Genomic DNA, 18,450 nt, shown 5'->3' with positions numbered 1-18,450 from the left:
GAGTGAAGGAAAAGCAGCCAACAAGTGCTCAGCATATGTGGGAACTCCTTCACGACTGTTGGCAAAGCATTCCAGGTGAAGCTGGTTGAGAGAATGCAAAGCTGTCATCAAGGCAGAGGGTGGCTAAATATAAAACAAGTTAATAAATAATCTCTTGGCAAACAAAGCAGTTACTATTTACAAGAAAACACTCATTATTTCAGGTAGATGTGTGTGAGTGAGTGAGACAGAGAGAGACAGAGAGAGAGACTGCAGGGTGCCTCTCCTTTCTGTCCTCTCTCCCCTAGGCGTGTTCTCCTCCAGCTCCATCCGCCTGTCCTCTCTCCCCTGGGCGTGTTCTCCTCCAGCTCCATCAGCCTGTCCTCTCTCCCCTGGGCGTGTTCTCCTCCAGCTCCATCAGCCTGTCCTCTCTCCCCTGGGCATGTTCTGCTGCTACTCTCTGAGCTGTCTCTGAGGCTGTGATGTCTATGTGGGCGTATGTGGTGGAGCCCCCTACTGGACAGGAAGACCAACAACAACAACCAGTGACTACAACATCATGGTCCTCTACTAGAACATACAAACCAGTCTCCCGATCACCCTGCCTTCTCCCGAAGTGTTTGTCCTGCACACTTTGCTTATAACAAACCTTAATCCACGACGGGTAGTGTGCGAGTGTACACTTTGGGAGAAGGGTGGTGTAATCGGGACACACGATAGAAATACACACATCCAATGGCTTTGAGCAGGTTCTATGTTTCCTAGTAGGAGATTATCACAGTACAAGAAGCCATATAGCACCAAGGAGGAAGAGACTGTAGGCCACAGTGTGCTGTATGTTCCCAACAGTAGGTATTATAATCAACCTTAGGTTATAAACATGTCCTATTAAACCATTATAATGAATACTGTCATTGATTTGTTCTTAACTGACTTGACTAGTTCAATAAAGGTTAAACAAGTAAATGAATACATACACATAGGATCTCAGTGTGGTGGAGTCATCATTGTGTTTGCTGATGGACACCAATTTCTTAACAATAAATCATAAATTACTTTTAAATTAGGCAACGGACCTAAACTCAAATGGTTTTAACAATGAAGTATATATATATTTTTAATCCACTTCCACTATCCTCTAAGAGTTGCTGAATCTCCTCTTCAGTCTGCTCCTCTATTCAGACACCATGGATGGAGAGAGAGGTAACATCAGGTTCCCTATCACTGGTGGCTGTCATTTTATCCTCCCCAAAACTAGATTTTAGTCAAAGTGCCCCATCCCATTCCCCCCCAGCTCAACATGTCTCTGTCCAGCCCTATTCCATTACCCCCCACCTCAACATGTCTCTGTCCAGCTCCATCCCATTCCCCCCCAGCTCAACATGTCTCTGTCCAGCCCCATCCCATTCCCCCCCAGATTCCCCCCCAGCTCAACATATCCCTGTCCATTCCCTCCAGCTCAACATGTCTCTGTCCAGCCCCATCCCATTCCCCCCCAGCTCAACATGTCCCTGTCCAGCCCCATCCCATTCCCTCCAGCTCAACATGTCCCTGTCCAGCTCCATCCCATTCCCCCCTGCTCAACATGTCTCTGTCCATCCCATCCCCCCCAGCTCAACATGTCCCTGTCCAGCCCCATCCCATTCCCTCCAGCTCAACATGTCTCTGTCCAGCCCCATCCCATTCCCCCAAGCTCAACATGTCCCTGTCCATCCCATCCCCCCCAGCTCAACATGTCTCTGTCCATCCCATTCCCTCCAGCTCAACATGTCCCTGTCCAGCCCCATCCCATTCCCCCCAGCTCAACATGTCTCTGTCCAGCCCCATCCCATTCCCCCCCCAGCTCAACATGTCCCTGTCCAGCCCCATCCCATTCCCCTCAGCTCAACATATCCCTATCCAGCCCCATCCCATTCCCCCCCAGCTCAACATGTCCCTGTCCAGCCCCATCCCATTCCCTCCAGCTCCATCCCATTCCCCCCAGCTCAACACATCCCTGTCCAGCCCCATCCCATCCCCCCCCAGCTAAACATGTCCCTGTCCAGCCCCATCCCATCCCCCCCAGCTAAACATGTCCCTGTCCAGCCCCATCCCATTCCCCCCCAGCTCAACATGTCCCTGTCCAGCCCCATCCAATTCCCCCCAGCTCAACATGTCCCTGTCCAGCCCCATCCCACCCCCCCCCCAGCTAAACATGTCCCTGTCCAGCCCCATCCCATTCCCCCCAGCCCCATCCCATTCCCCCCCAGCTCAACATGTCCCTGTCCAGCCCCATCCCATTCCCCCCAGCTAAACATGTCCCTGTCCAGCCCCATCCCATTCCCCCCAGCTCAACATGTCTCTGTCCAGCCCCATCCCATTCCCTCCAGCTCAACATGTCCCTGTCCAGCCCTATCCCATTCCCCCCAGCTCCACATGTCCCTGTCCAGCCCCATCCCATTCCCTCCAGCTCAACATGTCCCTGTCCAGCCCCATCCCATTCCCCCCAGCTAAACATGTCCCTGTCCAGCCCCATCCCATTCCCCCCAGCTCAACATGTCTCTGTCCAGCCCCATCCCATTCCCTCCAGCTCAACATGTCCCTGTCCAGCCCCATCCCATTCCCTCCAGCTCAACATGTCCCTGTCCAGCTCCATCCCATTCCCCCCTGCTCAACATGTCTCTGTCCATCCCATCCCCCCCAGCTCAACATGTCCCTGTCCAGCCCCATCCCATTCCCTCCAGCTCAACATGTCTCTGTCCAGCCCCATCCCATTCCCCCAAGCTCAACATGTCTCTGTCCATCCCATCCCCCCCAGCTCAACATGTCCCTGTCCATCCCATCCCCCCCAGCTCAACATGTCTCTGTCCATCCCATTCCCTCCAGCTCAACATGTCCCTGTCCAGCCCCATCCCATTCCCCCCAGCTCAACATGTCTCTGTCCAGCCCCATCCCATTCCCCCCCCAGCTCAACATGTCCCTGTCCAGCCCCATCCCATTCCCCTCAGCTCAACATATCCCTATCCAGCCCCATCCCATTCCCCCCCAGCTCAACATGTCCCTGTCCAGCCCCATCCCATTCCCTCCAGCTCCATCCCATTCCCCCCAGCTCAACACATCCCTGTCCAGCCCCATCCCATCCCCCCCAGCTAAACATGTCCCTGTCCAGCCCCATCCCATCCCCCCCAGCTAAACATGTCCCTGTCCAGCCCCATCCCATTCCCCCCCAGCTCAACATGTCCCTGTCCAGCCCCATCCAATTCCCCCCAGCTCAACATGTCCCTGTCCAGCCCCATCCCATCCCCCCCCCAGCTAAACATGTCCCTGTCCAGCCCCATCCCATTCCCCCCAGCTCAACATGTCCCTGTCCAGCCCCATCCCATTCCCCCCCAGCTCAACATGTCCCTGTCCAGCCCCATCCCATTCCCCCCAGCTAAACATGTCCCTGTCCAGCCCCATCCCATTCCCCCCAGCTCAACATGTCTCTGTCCAGCCCCATCCCATTCCCTCCAGCTCAACATGTCCCTGTCCAGCCCTATCCCATTCCCCCCAGCTCCACATGTCCCTGTCCAGCCCCATCCCATTCCCTCCAGCTCAACATGTCCCTGTCCAGCCCCATCCCATTCCCCCCAGCTAAACATGTCCCTGTCCAGCCCCATCCCATTCCCCCCAGCTCAACATGTCTCTGTCCAGCCCCATCCCATTCCCTCCAGCTCAACATGTCCCTGTCCAGCCCCATCCCATTCCCTCCAGCTCAACATGTCCCTGTCCAGCCCCATCCCATTCCCTCCAGCTCAACATGTCCCTGTCCAGCCCCAACATGTTCATTGCTGTTAAGTACAGTCTGTGAACAAAGTTAAACTAATACATTTTATGTTTTGGATTACAGGATACCCAAGATCATATCTCTCCATATTCTGTTCCAGTTAAAGGGTGGTTCAGATTCACTTAGATCTGTGGACCGTACTTTTTTAATGGCTAGCTCAGAATATGAGCTTTCCAAGAGTTGTTTATATATTATAGAGATCATTCCTTTCGGGAGCCCAGATCATTTATTTATAAATCATTGGATGGTTGAGTTTCCCCAGAAGGCAGACATCGGAGGATGGGGTGGATTGAGATGCAAACTCCAAGTGGGAAAAAAACTCCAATGCAGAAAAAACACAGATCTCTAGTTTAAACAGGCCGATTTCTTTTAAACTCCATGGATGTAATGGTTGAGTCCAAATCCATAATGGTTGAGTCTAACTAAGTGAATGTAATGGTTCAGTCCAACTCCACGGATGTAATGGTTCAGTCCAACTCCGTGGATGTAATGGTTCAGTCCAACTCCACGGATGTAATGGTTGAGTCCAACTCCATGGATGTAATGGTTCAGTCCGACTCCACGGATGTAATGGTTCAGTCCGACTCCACGGATGTAATGGTTCAGTCCGACTCCACGGATGTAATGGTTCAGTCCGACTCCACGGATGTAATGGTTCAGTCCGACTCCACGGATGTAATGGTTCAGTCCAACTCCACGGATGTAATGGTTCAGTCCAACTCCACGGATGTAATGGTTCAGTCCAACTCTGCTCTGTCTTATCAATAGATGTACACCTGTCTTTCCTTTTGGTCTGATTAACAGTGTTTGTTGAAAACGCTCCAATGTCATTTTCAACAACTTTTCCAATCCTGATGTCTTCTTTACTGGGGATTTGTTCAGATGTAAATGCCGTTACATTGTTTTAATAAAACCTTTAATGTCGTCCCACGCAGGGGGTCATCGACTGCATCATTATAGTTAATCATCATCAGTTCAGATTGAAATTGAACACAGGAAGTAGGATTTGGTAGTAATGAAACATTACAGCGCCATCTTGTGGCTCTTTCAGGAGATTCTGAAGCCCTGTGGATCTTGGTCCTAAAACATGGCACTATGAAGGGAATAGACTGCCATGTAGGACGCAAACATCATCACAATAACTAAAAACCTACAGGACAGTAGATCTCCAGGAAGAGGGTTGGACTGAAAACCTACAGGACAGTAGATCTCCAGGAAGAGGGTTGGACTGAAAACCTACAGGACAGTAGATCTCCAGGAAGAGGGTTGGACTGAAAACCTACAGGACAGTAGATCTCCAGGAAGAGGGTTGGACTAAAAACCTACAGGACAGTAGATCTCCAGGAAGAGGGTTGGACTAAAAACCTACAGGACAGTAGATCTCCAGGAAGAGGGTTGGACTGAAAACCTACAGGACAGTAGATCTCCAGGAAGAGGGTTGGACTGAGAACCTACAGGACAGTAGATCTCCAGGAAGAGGGTTGGACTGAAAACCTACAGGACAGTAGATCTCCAGGAAGAGGGTTGGACTAAAAACCTACAGGACAGTAGATCTCCAGGAAGAGGGTTGGACTGAAAACCTACAGGACAGTAGATCTCCAGGAAGAGGGTTGGACTGAAAACCTACAGGACAGTAGATCTCCAGGAAGAGGGTTGGACTGAAAACCTACAGGACAGTAGATCTCCAGGAAGAGGGTTGGACTGAAAACCTACAGGACAGTAGATCTCCAGGAAGAGGGTTGGACTGAAAACCTACAGGACAGTAGATCTCCAGGAAGAGGGTTGGACTAAAAACCTACAGGACAGTAGATCTCCAGGAAGAGGGTTGGACTGAAAACCTACAGGACAGTAGATCTCCAGGAAGAGGGTTGGACTGAAAACCTACAGGACAGTAGATCTCCAGGAAGAGGGTTGGACTGAAAACCTACAGGACAGTAGATCTCCAGGAAGAGGGTTGGACTGAAAACCTACAGGACAGGAAGAACCTACATCTCCAAGAAGAAGGAAGAGGGTTGGACAGCACTGGACTAAACAATCCAGGTAGTCTGAGAGTTGCTAGAATAGCCGTCTCTGCATCATTCTACTGGGAAAACAACCCACAGCAATATCATCATCATTGAAAGTATCCCCAAAAAGAGCCCCGTTCCCTAATATAGTACACTACTGTTGATCAGAACACCGTGGTGGGCCCTGGTCTAAAGTAGTGTACTATATAGGGAATAGGGTGTCAATTGAGACGTAACCCCGTTTTGTATTTGATAAAGCAGAGGATTGTGTGCAGCGAGAACGAGTGGTTAAATAAATTCCTGTGTTCAGCACGACGATTTAATTAAGAGTGATTTTCCACCAATTACACTCTGTTTCCATGGTGACCCATTGACACCGCTTCTCTCTCTGTGTGTGTGTGTGGCGGGACTCAGTCACTCTCTTCTCCCATAACTAAGCCCGTCTAAGTCTAAAATGAATTTCCTCCAGACTACACAGAAGAGTTGAAGCATCACAATCTTCTTGGCACACTAGTCAAAACTTATTGGACGTATGAAGGAATTAAGGAAATGGGATGAGAAAAGTCCCCTTAGACAGCTAGGAGACAGCTAGGAAACAGCCAGAGTCAACAGCACCCTATTGTCTAGTGTTAAAGGGCCCATAGGGCTCTGGTCTAAAGTAGTGCACTACTTAGGGAATAGGGTGCCATTTGGGATACGAGATAGAGATTGAGAGCAAGACTTGAGCTAAGGGACAGCAGACCAGTCAGCCAAACCTGCCAGCCAGCCAAACCATCAACCTGACAGCCAGCCAGCCCAACAACCAACCTGCCAGCCAGTCCAACAATCAACCTGCCAGCCAACCCTGCCAGCCAACCCTGCCAGCCAACCTGCCAGCCAATAAACCTGCCAGCCAAACCAGTCAGCCAATCAACCTGCCAGCCAGCCCAACAACCAACCTGCCAGCCAGCCCAACAATCAACCTGCCAGCCAAACCAGTCAGCCAATCAGCCTGCCAGCCAAACCTGCCAGCCAGCCAAACCAGCCAGCAAAACACTTGAGCCAACATGGAGAGCCGTAAACACTGAGCCAAAATGGTAAACATCTATCTAAAATGGCCATCTGAGAGGGGTTGGTGTTCTTACTGGGTCTGCGCAGCTGCACAGGGTTACCCCTCGCTGCAGTGGTGTTGGTGGAAACTGGCCCACCGTAGGGCTCTGGCTGTAGATCCAGCTCCATGTACAGCAGCTCTCTGCCAGCTCTGTTAGCTTTAGCCGCAGGGCTAACGGGGATGTTGACGTAGTTCACACTGGGGTCGGTGTGGTGACGCCTGTCCAGGACTGATGACATCATCATGGCGGAAGCATCCGGAGGAAACTTAAAGAATCTCCCTGGGAGAATGACAGAGAGTCAGTCAGACACTCCCTGGGAGAATGACAGAGTAAGTCAGACAGACACTCCCTGGGAGAATGACAGAGTCAGACAGACAGACACTCCCTGGGAGAATGAGAGTCAGTCAGTCAGACACTCCCTGGGAGAATGACAGAGAGTCAGTCAGACAGACACTCCCTGGGAGAATGACAGAGTCAGTCAGACAGACACTCCCTGGGAGAATGACAGAGAGTCAGTCAGTCAGACAGACACAGTCAGTCAGACACTCCCTGGGAGAATGACAGAGTCAGTCAGACAGACACTCCCTGGGAGAATGACAGAGTCAGTCAGACAGACACTCCCTGGGAGAATGACAGAGTCAGTCAGACAGACAGACACTCCCTGGGAGAATGACAGAGTCAGTCAGACAGACAGACACTCCCTGGGAGAATGACAGAGTCAGTCAGACAGACACTCCCTGGGAGAATGACAGAGTCAGTCAGACAGACAGACACTCCCTGGGAGAATGACAGAGTCAGTCAGACACTCCCTGGGAGAATGACAGAGTCAGTCAGTCAGTCAGACAGACACTCCCTGAGAGAATGACAGAGTCAGTCAGTCAGACAGACACTCCCTGGGAGAATGACAGAGTCAGTCAGTCAGACACTCCCTGGGAGAATGACAGAGAGTCAGTCAGACAGACACTCCCTGGGAGAATGACAGAGTCAGTCAGACAGACACTCCCTGGGAGAATGACAGAGTCAGTCAGACAGACACTCCCTGGGAGAATGACAGAGTCAGTCAGACAGACACTCCCTGGGAGAATGACAGAGTCAGTCAGACAGACACTCCCTGGGAGAATGACAGAGTCAGTCAGACAGACACTCCCTGGGAGAATGACAGAGTCAGTCAGACAGACAGACACTCCCTGGGAGAATGACAGAGTCAGTCAGACACTCCCTGGGAGAATGACAGAGTCAGTCAGACAGACAGACACTCCCTGTGAGAATGACAGAGTCAGTCAGACAGACAGACACTCCCTGGGAGAATGACAGAGAGTCAGTCAGACAGACAGACAGACAGACGAAGCAGGACCGTAGTAACAGAATATAATGATGTGAGCAGGACAACATGTAAAGTGTCCCGCAATGTCAAATGTACATTTAGATAACGTTTGAATGAAATGGATGTAGCGATATTGGCAACCAACAGTCTTTCAAACCCACATGACGAAGGACGTGTCCACATGAAAAGGCATTTTAAAAAGATAAAACCTTGGAGATCATGTCATGTCGGTAAAAAACAACCAGGATGCATTGCTCTCACCGCCAGAGACTGAGGTCTGTCTGCTTGGCGTCATGGTGCCGGGGGGAGGTGGGGGTGAATAGGAGGGTTCTAGAGGGTGAGAGAGGCCCGCCTCACCCCGCACCACCTCTCTACACTGGGGTGGTGGATCTGAGAAATGTAAGGCAGTATGGAATGTTATCACCAACAGGTTAATGAATTAGACTGGTTAATGAATATATACAGGCCATTAGACTGGTTAATGAATATATACAGGCCATTAGACTGGTTAATGAATATATACAGGCCATTAGACTGGTTAATGAATATATACAGGCCATTAGACTAGTTAATGAGTATATACAGGCCATTAGACAGGTTAATGAATATATACAGGCCATTAGACTGGTTAATGAATATATACAGGCCATTAGACTAGTTAATGAGTATATACAGGCCATTAGACAGGTTAATGAATATATACAGACCATTAGACTGGTTAATGAATATATACAGGCCATTAGACTGGTTAATGAGTATATACAGACCATTAGACTGGTTAATGAATATATACAGGCCATTAGACTAGTTAATGAGTATATACAGGCCATTAGACAGGTTAATGAATATATACAGGCCATTAGACTGGTTAATGAATATATACAGGCCATTAGACTGGTTAATGAATATATACAGATCATTAGACTGGTTAATGAATATATACAGGCCATTAGACTGGTTAATGAATATATACAGATCATTAGACTGGTTAATGAATATATACAGGCCATTAGACTGGTTAATGAGTATATATACAGGTCATTAGACTAGTTAATGAATATATACAGGTCATTAGACTAGTTAATGAATATATACAGGTCATTAGACTGGTTAATGAATATATACAGGCCATTAGACTGGTTAATGAATATATACAGGCCATTAGACTAGTTAATGAATATATACAGATCATTAGACTGGTTAATGAATATATACAGGCCATTAGACTGGTTAATGAGTATATATACAGGTCATTAGACTAGTTAATGAATATATACAGGTCATTAGACTAGTTAATGAATATATACAGGCCATTAGACTAGTTAATGAATATATACAGGTCATTAGACTAGTTAATGAATATATACAGGCCATTAGACTAGTTAATGAATATATACAGATCATTAGACTGGTTAATGAGTATATACAGGTCATTAGACTGGTTAATGAGTATATACAGGCCATTAGACTGGTTAATGAATATATACAGGCCATTAGACTAGTTAATGAATATATACAGGCCATTAGACTAGTTAATGAATATATACAGATCATTAGACTGGTTAATGAATATATACAGACCACTAGACAGGTTAATGAATATATACAGGCCATTAGACAGGTTCATGAATATATACAGGCCATTAGACAGGTTCATGAATATATACAGACCATTAGACTGGTTAATGAATATATACAGGTCATTAGACTGGTTAATGAATATATACAGGACATTAGACTGGTTAATGAATATATACAGGTCATTAGACTGGTTAATGAATATATACAGGCCATTAGACTGGTTAATGAATATATACAGGCCATTAGACTGGTTAATGAATATATACAGGCCATTAGACTGGTTAATGAATATATACAGGCCATTAGACAGGTTAATGAATATATACAGGCCATTAGACTGGTTAATGAATATATACAGGCCATTAGACTGGTTAATGAATATATACAGGCCATTAGACTGGTTAATGAATATATACAGGTCATTAGACAGGTTAATGAATATATACAGGTCATTAGACTGGTTAATGAATATATACAGACCATTAGACTGGTTAATGAATATATACAGATCATTAGACTGGTTAATGAATATATACAGGCCATTAGACTGGTTAATGAATATATACAGATCATTAGACTGGTTAATGAATATATACAGGCCATTAGACTGGTTAATGAATATATACAGGCCATTAGACTGGTTAATGAATATATACAGGTCATTAGACTGGTTAATGAATATATACAGACCATTAGACTGGTTAATGAATATATACAGACCATTAGACTGGTTAATGAATATATACAGGCCATTAGACAGGTTAATGAATATATACAGGCCATTAGACTGGTTAATGAATATATACAGGCCATTAGACTGGTTAATGAATATATACAGGCCATTAGACAGGTTAATGAATATATACAGGTCATTAGACTGGTTAATGAATATATACAGGTCATTAGACTGGTTAATGAATATATACAGACCATTAGACAGGTTAATGAATATATACAGGACATTAGACTAGTTAATGAGTATATACAGACCATTAGACTGGTTAATGAATATATACAGGCCATTAGACAGGTTAATGAATATATACAGACCATTAGACAGGTTAATGAATATATACAGACCATTAGACTGGTTAATGAATATATACAGGCCATTAGACAGGTTAATGAATATATACAGACCATTAGACAGGTTAATGAATATATACAGGCCATTAGACTGGTTAATGAGTATATATACAGATCATTAGACTGGTTAATGAATATATACAGGTCATTAGACTGGTTAATGAATATATACATATCATTAGACTGGTTAATGAATATATACAGATCATTAGACTGGTTAATGAATATATACAGATCATTAGACTGGTTAATGAATATATACAGGCCATTAGACAGGTTAATGAATATATACAGGTCATTAGACTGGTTAATGAGTATATATAATTTAGTTACATGAGAATAATGGTGTAAATACACAGACAGACAGACAGACCAGACCGACAGACAGACAGACAGACAGACAGACGGACGGACGGACGGAGGGAGGGAGGCTGACAGACAGACAGAGGGAGGGAGGCCGACAGACAGACAGACAGACCGACCTGGTGTTGGGGAAAGCCCTGAATGTGAAGGGCTGTTTGTCTAAAATGGAACAGAAAGAGACAATTTTTTAGACAATACATTACATTATACTACAGCACATTATACTACAATACATTATACTACAATACATTATACTACAATACATTATACTATAATACATTATACTACAATACATTACATTATACTACAGCACATTATACTACAATACATTATACTACAATACATTATACTACAATACATTATACTATAATACATTATACTACAATACATTATACTACAGCACATTATACTACAGCACATTATACTACAATACATTATACTACAATACATTATACTACAATACATTATTCTACAATACACTATAATACAACACATTATACTACAATACATTGCATTATACTACAGCACATTATACTACAATACATTATTCTACAATACATTATACTACAATACATTATACTATAATACATTATACTACAATACATTATACTACAGCACATTATACTACAGCACATTATACTACAATACATTATACTACAATACATTATACTACAATACATTATTCTACAATACACTATAATACAACACATTATACTACAGCACATTATACTACAATACATTATTCTACAATACACTATAATACAACACATTATACTACAATACATTACATTATACTACAGCACATTATACTACAATACATTATTCTACAATACATTATACTACAATACATTATACTATAATACATTATACTACAATACATTATACTACAGCACATTATACTACAGCACATTATACTACAATACATTATACTACAATACATTATACTACAATACATTATTCTACAATACACTATAATACAACACATTATACTACAGCACATTATACTACAATACATTATTCTACAATACACTATAATACAACACATTATACTACAGCACATTATACTACAATACATTATACTACAATACATTATACTAGAATACATTATAATACAATACATTATACTAGAATACATTATAATACAATACATTATACTAGAATACATTATACTACAGCATATTATACTAGAAAACATTATACTACAGCACATTATACTAGAATACATTATACTACAGCATATTATACTAGAAAACATTATACTACAACACATTATACTAGAATACATTATACTACAGCACATTATACTAGAATACATTATACTACAATACATTATACTAGAATACATTATACTACAGCATATTATACTAGAAAACATTATACTACAGCACATTATACTAGAATACATTATAATACAATACATTATACTACAGCACATTATACTACAATACATTATACTACAATACATTACAGTATCCTACAATACAATACAATATACTACAGCACATTATACTACAAGACATTATACTACAACACATTAAACTACAATACATTATAACACATTATACTACAGCACATTATACTACAATATATTACTTGTACTACAATATATTACTTATACTACAATACATTATACTACAACACAATATACTACAGAACATTATAGTACAGCACATTGTACTAGAATACATTATACTACAATACCTTATACTACAATACATTATACTACAACACATTATACTAGAATACATTATACTACAGCAGAATATACTACTAACATACTGACTACACCAAGCTCTACCAACTGATCCATACAGGACAAATACAATACATTATACTACAATACATTATACTACAATACATTACAGTATCCTACAATACAATACAATATACTACAGCACATTATACTACAATACAATACATTATACTACAGCACATTATACTACAATACAATACATTATACTACAATACAATACATTATACTACAATACAATACATTATACTACAATACATTATAATACAATACATTATACTACAGCACATTATACTATAATACAACACACTCTCCCCCTCTCTCTTAAGGAGAGGTTTTCTTCAGGTGATTGTCTGATTTGGTTATTAAAAACCCCACGCCATTGCTCTTCTTTAATCAGCTGTCTTCTATCGACAGCACACGGAGTTTGACAAGTTCTCGTTGATGACACACGCGGTGAGGTGTGAGGACTGATAACCTGATTAGTACGGTGAGGTGTGAGGACTGTTAACCTGATTAGTACGGTGAGGTGTGAGGACTGCTAACCTAATGAGTTCTCAGTGCTCAGCAGACGGGAGGAGGGAACCACACACACTGTGTTCCCCGTTCCAAAACGGAACCCTATTCCCTATGAAGTGCACTACTTCCAACCAGGACAATAGGTACTATATAGGGAATAAGGGGGCGTTTTGGGACACGAAGGAGCTGTTTGGTCAGAGGCGCATTGGGGATGGTTAAAGATGTGAAAAGAAAAGGCAAGGAAATAAATGGTAAGATGTTGTTGTTGTTGTTGTTGTTGTTGGAACAATAAATGATCGTTAATATGGTTAAAATGGTGGGTGAATATTTCACACTTCCTCGCTCACAGCAGAGATGAAAGAGGAGCCCTTTCAAAAACATCATAATAATAATAATAATAATAATAATAATAATAATAATAATAATAATAATAATATACTCCACTTAGCAGCAGCTTTTATTCACAGCAACTGACAGTCAAGCTGGATATATTTTACATATGGCTGGCCCAGGGAATCGAACCAACAACCCTGGTGTTGCAAGCTCTACACAAACTGATCCATACAGGATAACTATTAATACACTGACTACACCAAGCTGACTACACCAAGCTGACTACACCAAGCTCTACCAACTGATCCATAGAGGACAACTACTAACATACTGACCACACCAAGCTCTATCAACTGAACCATACAGGACAACTACTAACATACTGACTACACCAAGCTGACCACACCAAGCTCTACACAAACTGATCCATACAGGATAACTATTAATACACTGACTACACCAAGCTGACTACACCAAGCTGACTACACCAAGCCCTACCAACTGATCCATAGAGGACAACTACTAACATGCTGACTACACCAAGCTGACTACACCAAACTGACTACACCAAGCTGACTACACCAAGCTCTACCAACTGATCCATACAGGACAACTACTAACAGACTGACTACACCAAGCTGACTACACCAAGCTGACTACACCAAGCTGACTACACCAAGCTGACTACACCAAGCTCTACAAACTGAACCATACAGGACAACTACTAACATACTGACTACACCAAGCTGACTACACCAAGCTGACTACACCAAGCTCTACCAACTGATCCATAGAGGACAACTACTAACATACTGACTACACCAAGCTGACTACACCAAGCTGACTACACCAAGCTCTACCAACTGATCCATAGAGGACAACTACTAACATACTGACTACACCAAGCTGACTACACCAAGCTGACTACACCAAGCTGACTACACCAAGCTGACTACACCAAGCTGACTACACCAAGCTGACTACACCAAGCTCTACCAACTGAACCATACAGGACAACTACTAACATACTGACTACACCAAGCTGACTACACCAAGCTCTACCAACTGAACCATACAGGACAACTACTAAAATACTGACTACACCAAGCTGACTACACCAAGCTGACTACACCAAGCTGACTACACCAAGCTGACTACACCAAGCTCTACCAACTGAACCATACAGGACAACTACTAACATACTGACTACATCAAGCTGACTACACCAAGCTCTACCAACTGATCCATAGAGGACAACTACTAACATGCTGACTACACCAAGCTGACTACACCAAACTGACTACACCAAGCTCTACCAACTGATCCATACAGGACAACTACTAACATACTAACTACACCAAGGTGACTACACCAAACTGACTACACCAAGCTCTACCAACTGATCCATACAGGACAACTACTAACATACTGACTACACCAAGCTCTACCAACTGAACCATACAGGACAACTACTAACATACTGACTACACCAAGCTCTACCAACTGAACCATACAGGACAACTACTAACATACTGACTACACCAAGCTGACTACACCAAGGTGACTACACCAAGCTCTACAAACTGAACCATACAGGACAACTACTAACATACTGACTACACCAAGCTCTACCAACTGATTCATACAGGACAACTACTAACATACTGACTACACCAAGCTGACTACACCAAGCTCTACCAACTGAACCATACAGGACAACTACTAACATACTGACTACACCAAACTGACTACACCAAGCTCTACCAGCTGAACCATACAGGACAACTACTAACATACTGACTACACCAAGCTGACTACACCAAGCTCTACCAACTGAACCATACAGGACAACTACTAACATACTGACTACACCAAGCTGACTACACCAAGCTGACTACACCAAGCTCTACCAACTGATCCATACAGGACAACTACTAACATACTGACTACACCAAGCTGACTACACCAAGCTCTACCAACTGATCCATACAGGACAACTACTAACATACTGACTACACCAAGCTGACTAAACCAAGCTGACTACACTAAACTGACTACACCAAGCTCTACCAACTGACCCATACAGGACAACTACTAACATACTGACTACACCAAGCTCTACCAACTGAACCATACAGGACAACTACTAACATACTGACTACACCAAGCTGACTACACCAAGCTGACTACACTAAACTGACTACACCAAGCTCTACCAACTGACCCATACAGGACAACTACTAACATACTGACTACACCAAGCTCTACCAACTGAACCATACAGGACAACTACTAACCTACTGACTACACCAAGCTGACTACACCAAGCTCTACCAACTGAACCATACAGGACAACTACTAACCTACTGACTACACCAAGCTGACTACACCAAGCTCTACCAACTGAACCATACAGGACAACTACTAACCTACTGACTACACCAAGCTGACTACACCAAGCTGAATACACCAAGCTCTACCAACTGAACCATACAGGACAACTACTAACCTACTGACTACACCAAGCTGACTACACCAAGCTGACTACACCAAGCTGACTACACCAAGCTCTACCAACTGAACCATACAGGACAACTACTAACCTACTGACTACACCAAGCTGACTACACCAAGCTGACTACACCAAGCTGACTACACCAAGCTCTACCAACTGAACCATACAGGACAACTACTAACCTACTGACTACACCAAGCTGACTACACCAAGCTGACTACACCAAGCTCTACCAACTGAACCATACAGGACAACTACTAACCTACTGACTACACCAAGCTGACTACACCAAGCTGACTACACCAAGCTCTACCAACTGAACCATACAGGACAACTACTAACACACTGACGTACACATACATGTTATTCAATCATTGCACCCGCACCGTTCGCTGCGTAGCCTGACGATAAAATAGAACTTGGTTCTACTTGTGATGCTTGACGCGCTGCAAGTCCCGCCTCTCCCATCTCCTCATTGGTTTAGAGGAGCATATACCCACGTGGGTGATTGGAAGATGAGCTGAGGTCCACACTCCAGTCCAGTTGGTTGTAGTAATACACCTTTAAAGTTGGTTGCCAACCCGCCATATAAAATCCACAGAAGAAGAAGACTGAACTAGGAGAGATTACTAGAAAATAACTACGCTGAACAAAAATATAAACGCAACATGAAAAGTGTTGTTCCCATGTTTCATGAGCTGAATTAAAAAATCCCTGAAATGTTCCATACGCACAAAAAAGCTTATTTCTCTCAAATTCTGTGCAAAAATATGTTTTCATCCCTGTTAAGTGAGCATTTCTCCTTTGCCAAGATAATCCATCCACCTGACAGGTGTGGCATGTCAAGAACATGATTAAACAGCATGATCCATTACACAGGTGAACCTTGTGCTGGGGGGGACAATAAAAGGGCCACTCTAAAATGTGCAGTTTTGTCACACAATACAATGCCACATATATCTCAAGTTTTGAGGGAGCATGTAATTGACATGCTGACTGCAGAAATGTCTACCCGAGCTGTTGCCAAAGAATTCATTGTTAATTTCTCTACCACAAGCCGTCTCCAATTTGACATTATGTCCAACCGGCCTCACAACGTCAGACTAGCCCAGGATCTCCACATCCGTCTCGGGGGGGGGGGGGGGGGGGGGGGGGGGGGGGGGTATATCTGTATGTAATAAAGCCCTTTTCTGGGGCCTGACTTCCCAGTGGTGGTGCCCCCCCCTGCCCAGTCATGTGAAATCTATTTATTTAAATGGGCTGATTTCCTCACATGAACAGTAACTCAGTAGATATGTTGCGTTTATATTTGTGTTCAGTGTAGGTTTCCCCTGTTCCCCTGAGTAGAGAACACACCATTTTCTGTGACTCAAAATGGGTCAATATTCTACAAAGATCTATACAATAAAAAGGACATTTCAGGTAAAATAAGAACACAATGTTTATATCCCAGGACAAGTTAGCTAGCAACAGCGAGCTAGTAAGCTAGCTAGCTAAATGTCCATGGAATGTTTATATCCCAGGACAAGTTAGCTAGCAGCAGCGAGCTAGCTAGCTAAATGTCCATGGAATGTTTATATCCCAGGACAAATTAGCTAGCAACAGCGAGCTAGCTAGCTAAATGTCCATGGAATGTTTATATCCCAGGACAAATTAGCTAGCAACAGCGAGCTAGCTAGCTAAATGTCCATGGAATGTTTATATCCCAGGACAAATTAGCTAGCAACAGCGAGCTAGCTAGCTAAATGTCCATGGAATGTTTATATGGCGTTTCGACCTGTCCCCAAATTAATATAGTTGGTTTTGATATATCTACCCTGCATTTCCTGATCGTGTCTGGTGTGGATGGACAAACTCAACAGGCGAGCGATGGCACACGGGTGTGACCGGTGTAGTCAGCACGGGGCGGCAGGGTAGCCTAGTGGTTAGAGCATTGGACTAGTAACCGAAAGGTTGCAAGTTCAAATCCCTGTTCTGCCCCTGAACAAGGCAGTTAACAGTGGTTCCTAGACCTTCATTGAAAATAAGACTTTGTTCTTAACTGACTTGCCTAGTTAAATAAAGGTAAAAAAAAAATGATAGGTATTAGTTAAAAGTT

The 18,450-nt window shown here is 43.5% G+C and overlaps 1 protein-coding gene across 5 annotated transcripts in view; it reads right to left on the bottom strand.

Moving 5' to 3' along the window:
* Positions 1-18,450, bottom strand: part of LOC110532970 (protein Dok-7) — a 54,997-nt gene continuing 36,547 nt past the window's right edge. For 2 of the 5 annotated variants that reach the window (XM_036934133.1, XM_036934135.1), the window contains 4 exons: positions 11,355-11,394; positions 8,467-8,595; positions 6,915-7,160; positions 1-495 (listed from right to left, as the gene is read on the bottom strand). In XM_036934133.1, the coding sequence (XP_036790028.1) occupies positions 353-495; positions 6,915-7,160; positions 8,467-8,595; positions 11,355-11,394 (558 nt within the window). In that variant the 3' untranslated portion in view covers positions 1-352. The remainder of the gene's footprint in view (positions 496-6,914; positions 7,161-8,466; positions 8,596-11,354; positions 11,395-18,450) is intronic. The other 3 variants (XM_036934134.1, XM_036934136.1, XM_036934137.1) reach the window with 3 other exon arrangements.

The sequence above is a fragment of the Oncorhynchus mykiss genome, chromosome 10 (assembly GCF_013265735.2).
Source record: "Oncorhynchus mykiss isolate Arlee chromosome 10, USDA_OmykA_1.1, whole genome shotgun sequence".
Taxonomy (NCBI): Eukaryota; Metazoa; Chordata; class Actinopteri; order Salmoniformes; family Salmonidae; genus Oncorhynchus; species Oncorhynchus mykiss.
Note: the sequence above shows the minus strand (reverse complement) of the source record. Positions and strands in the feature narration are given on the sequence as shown.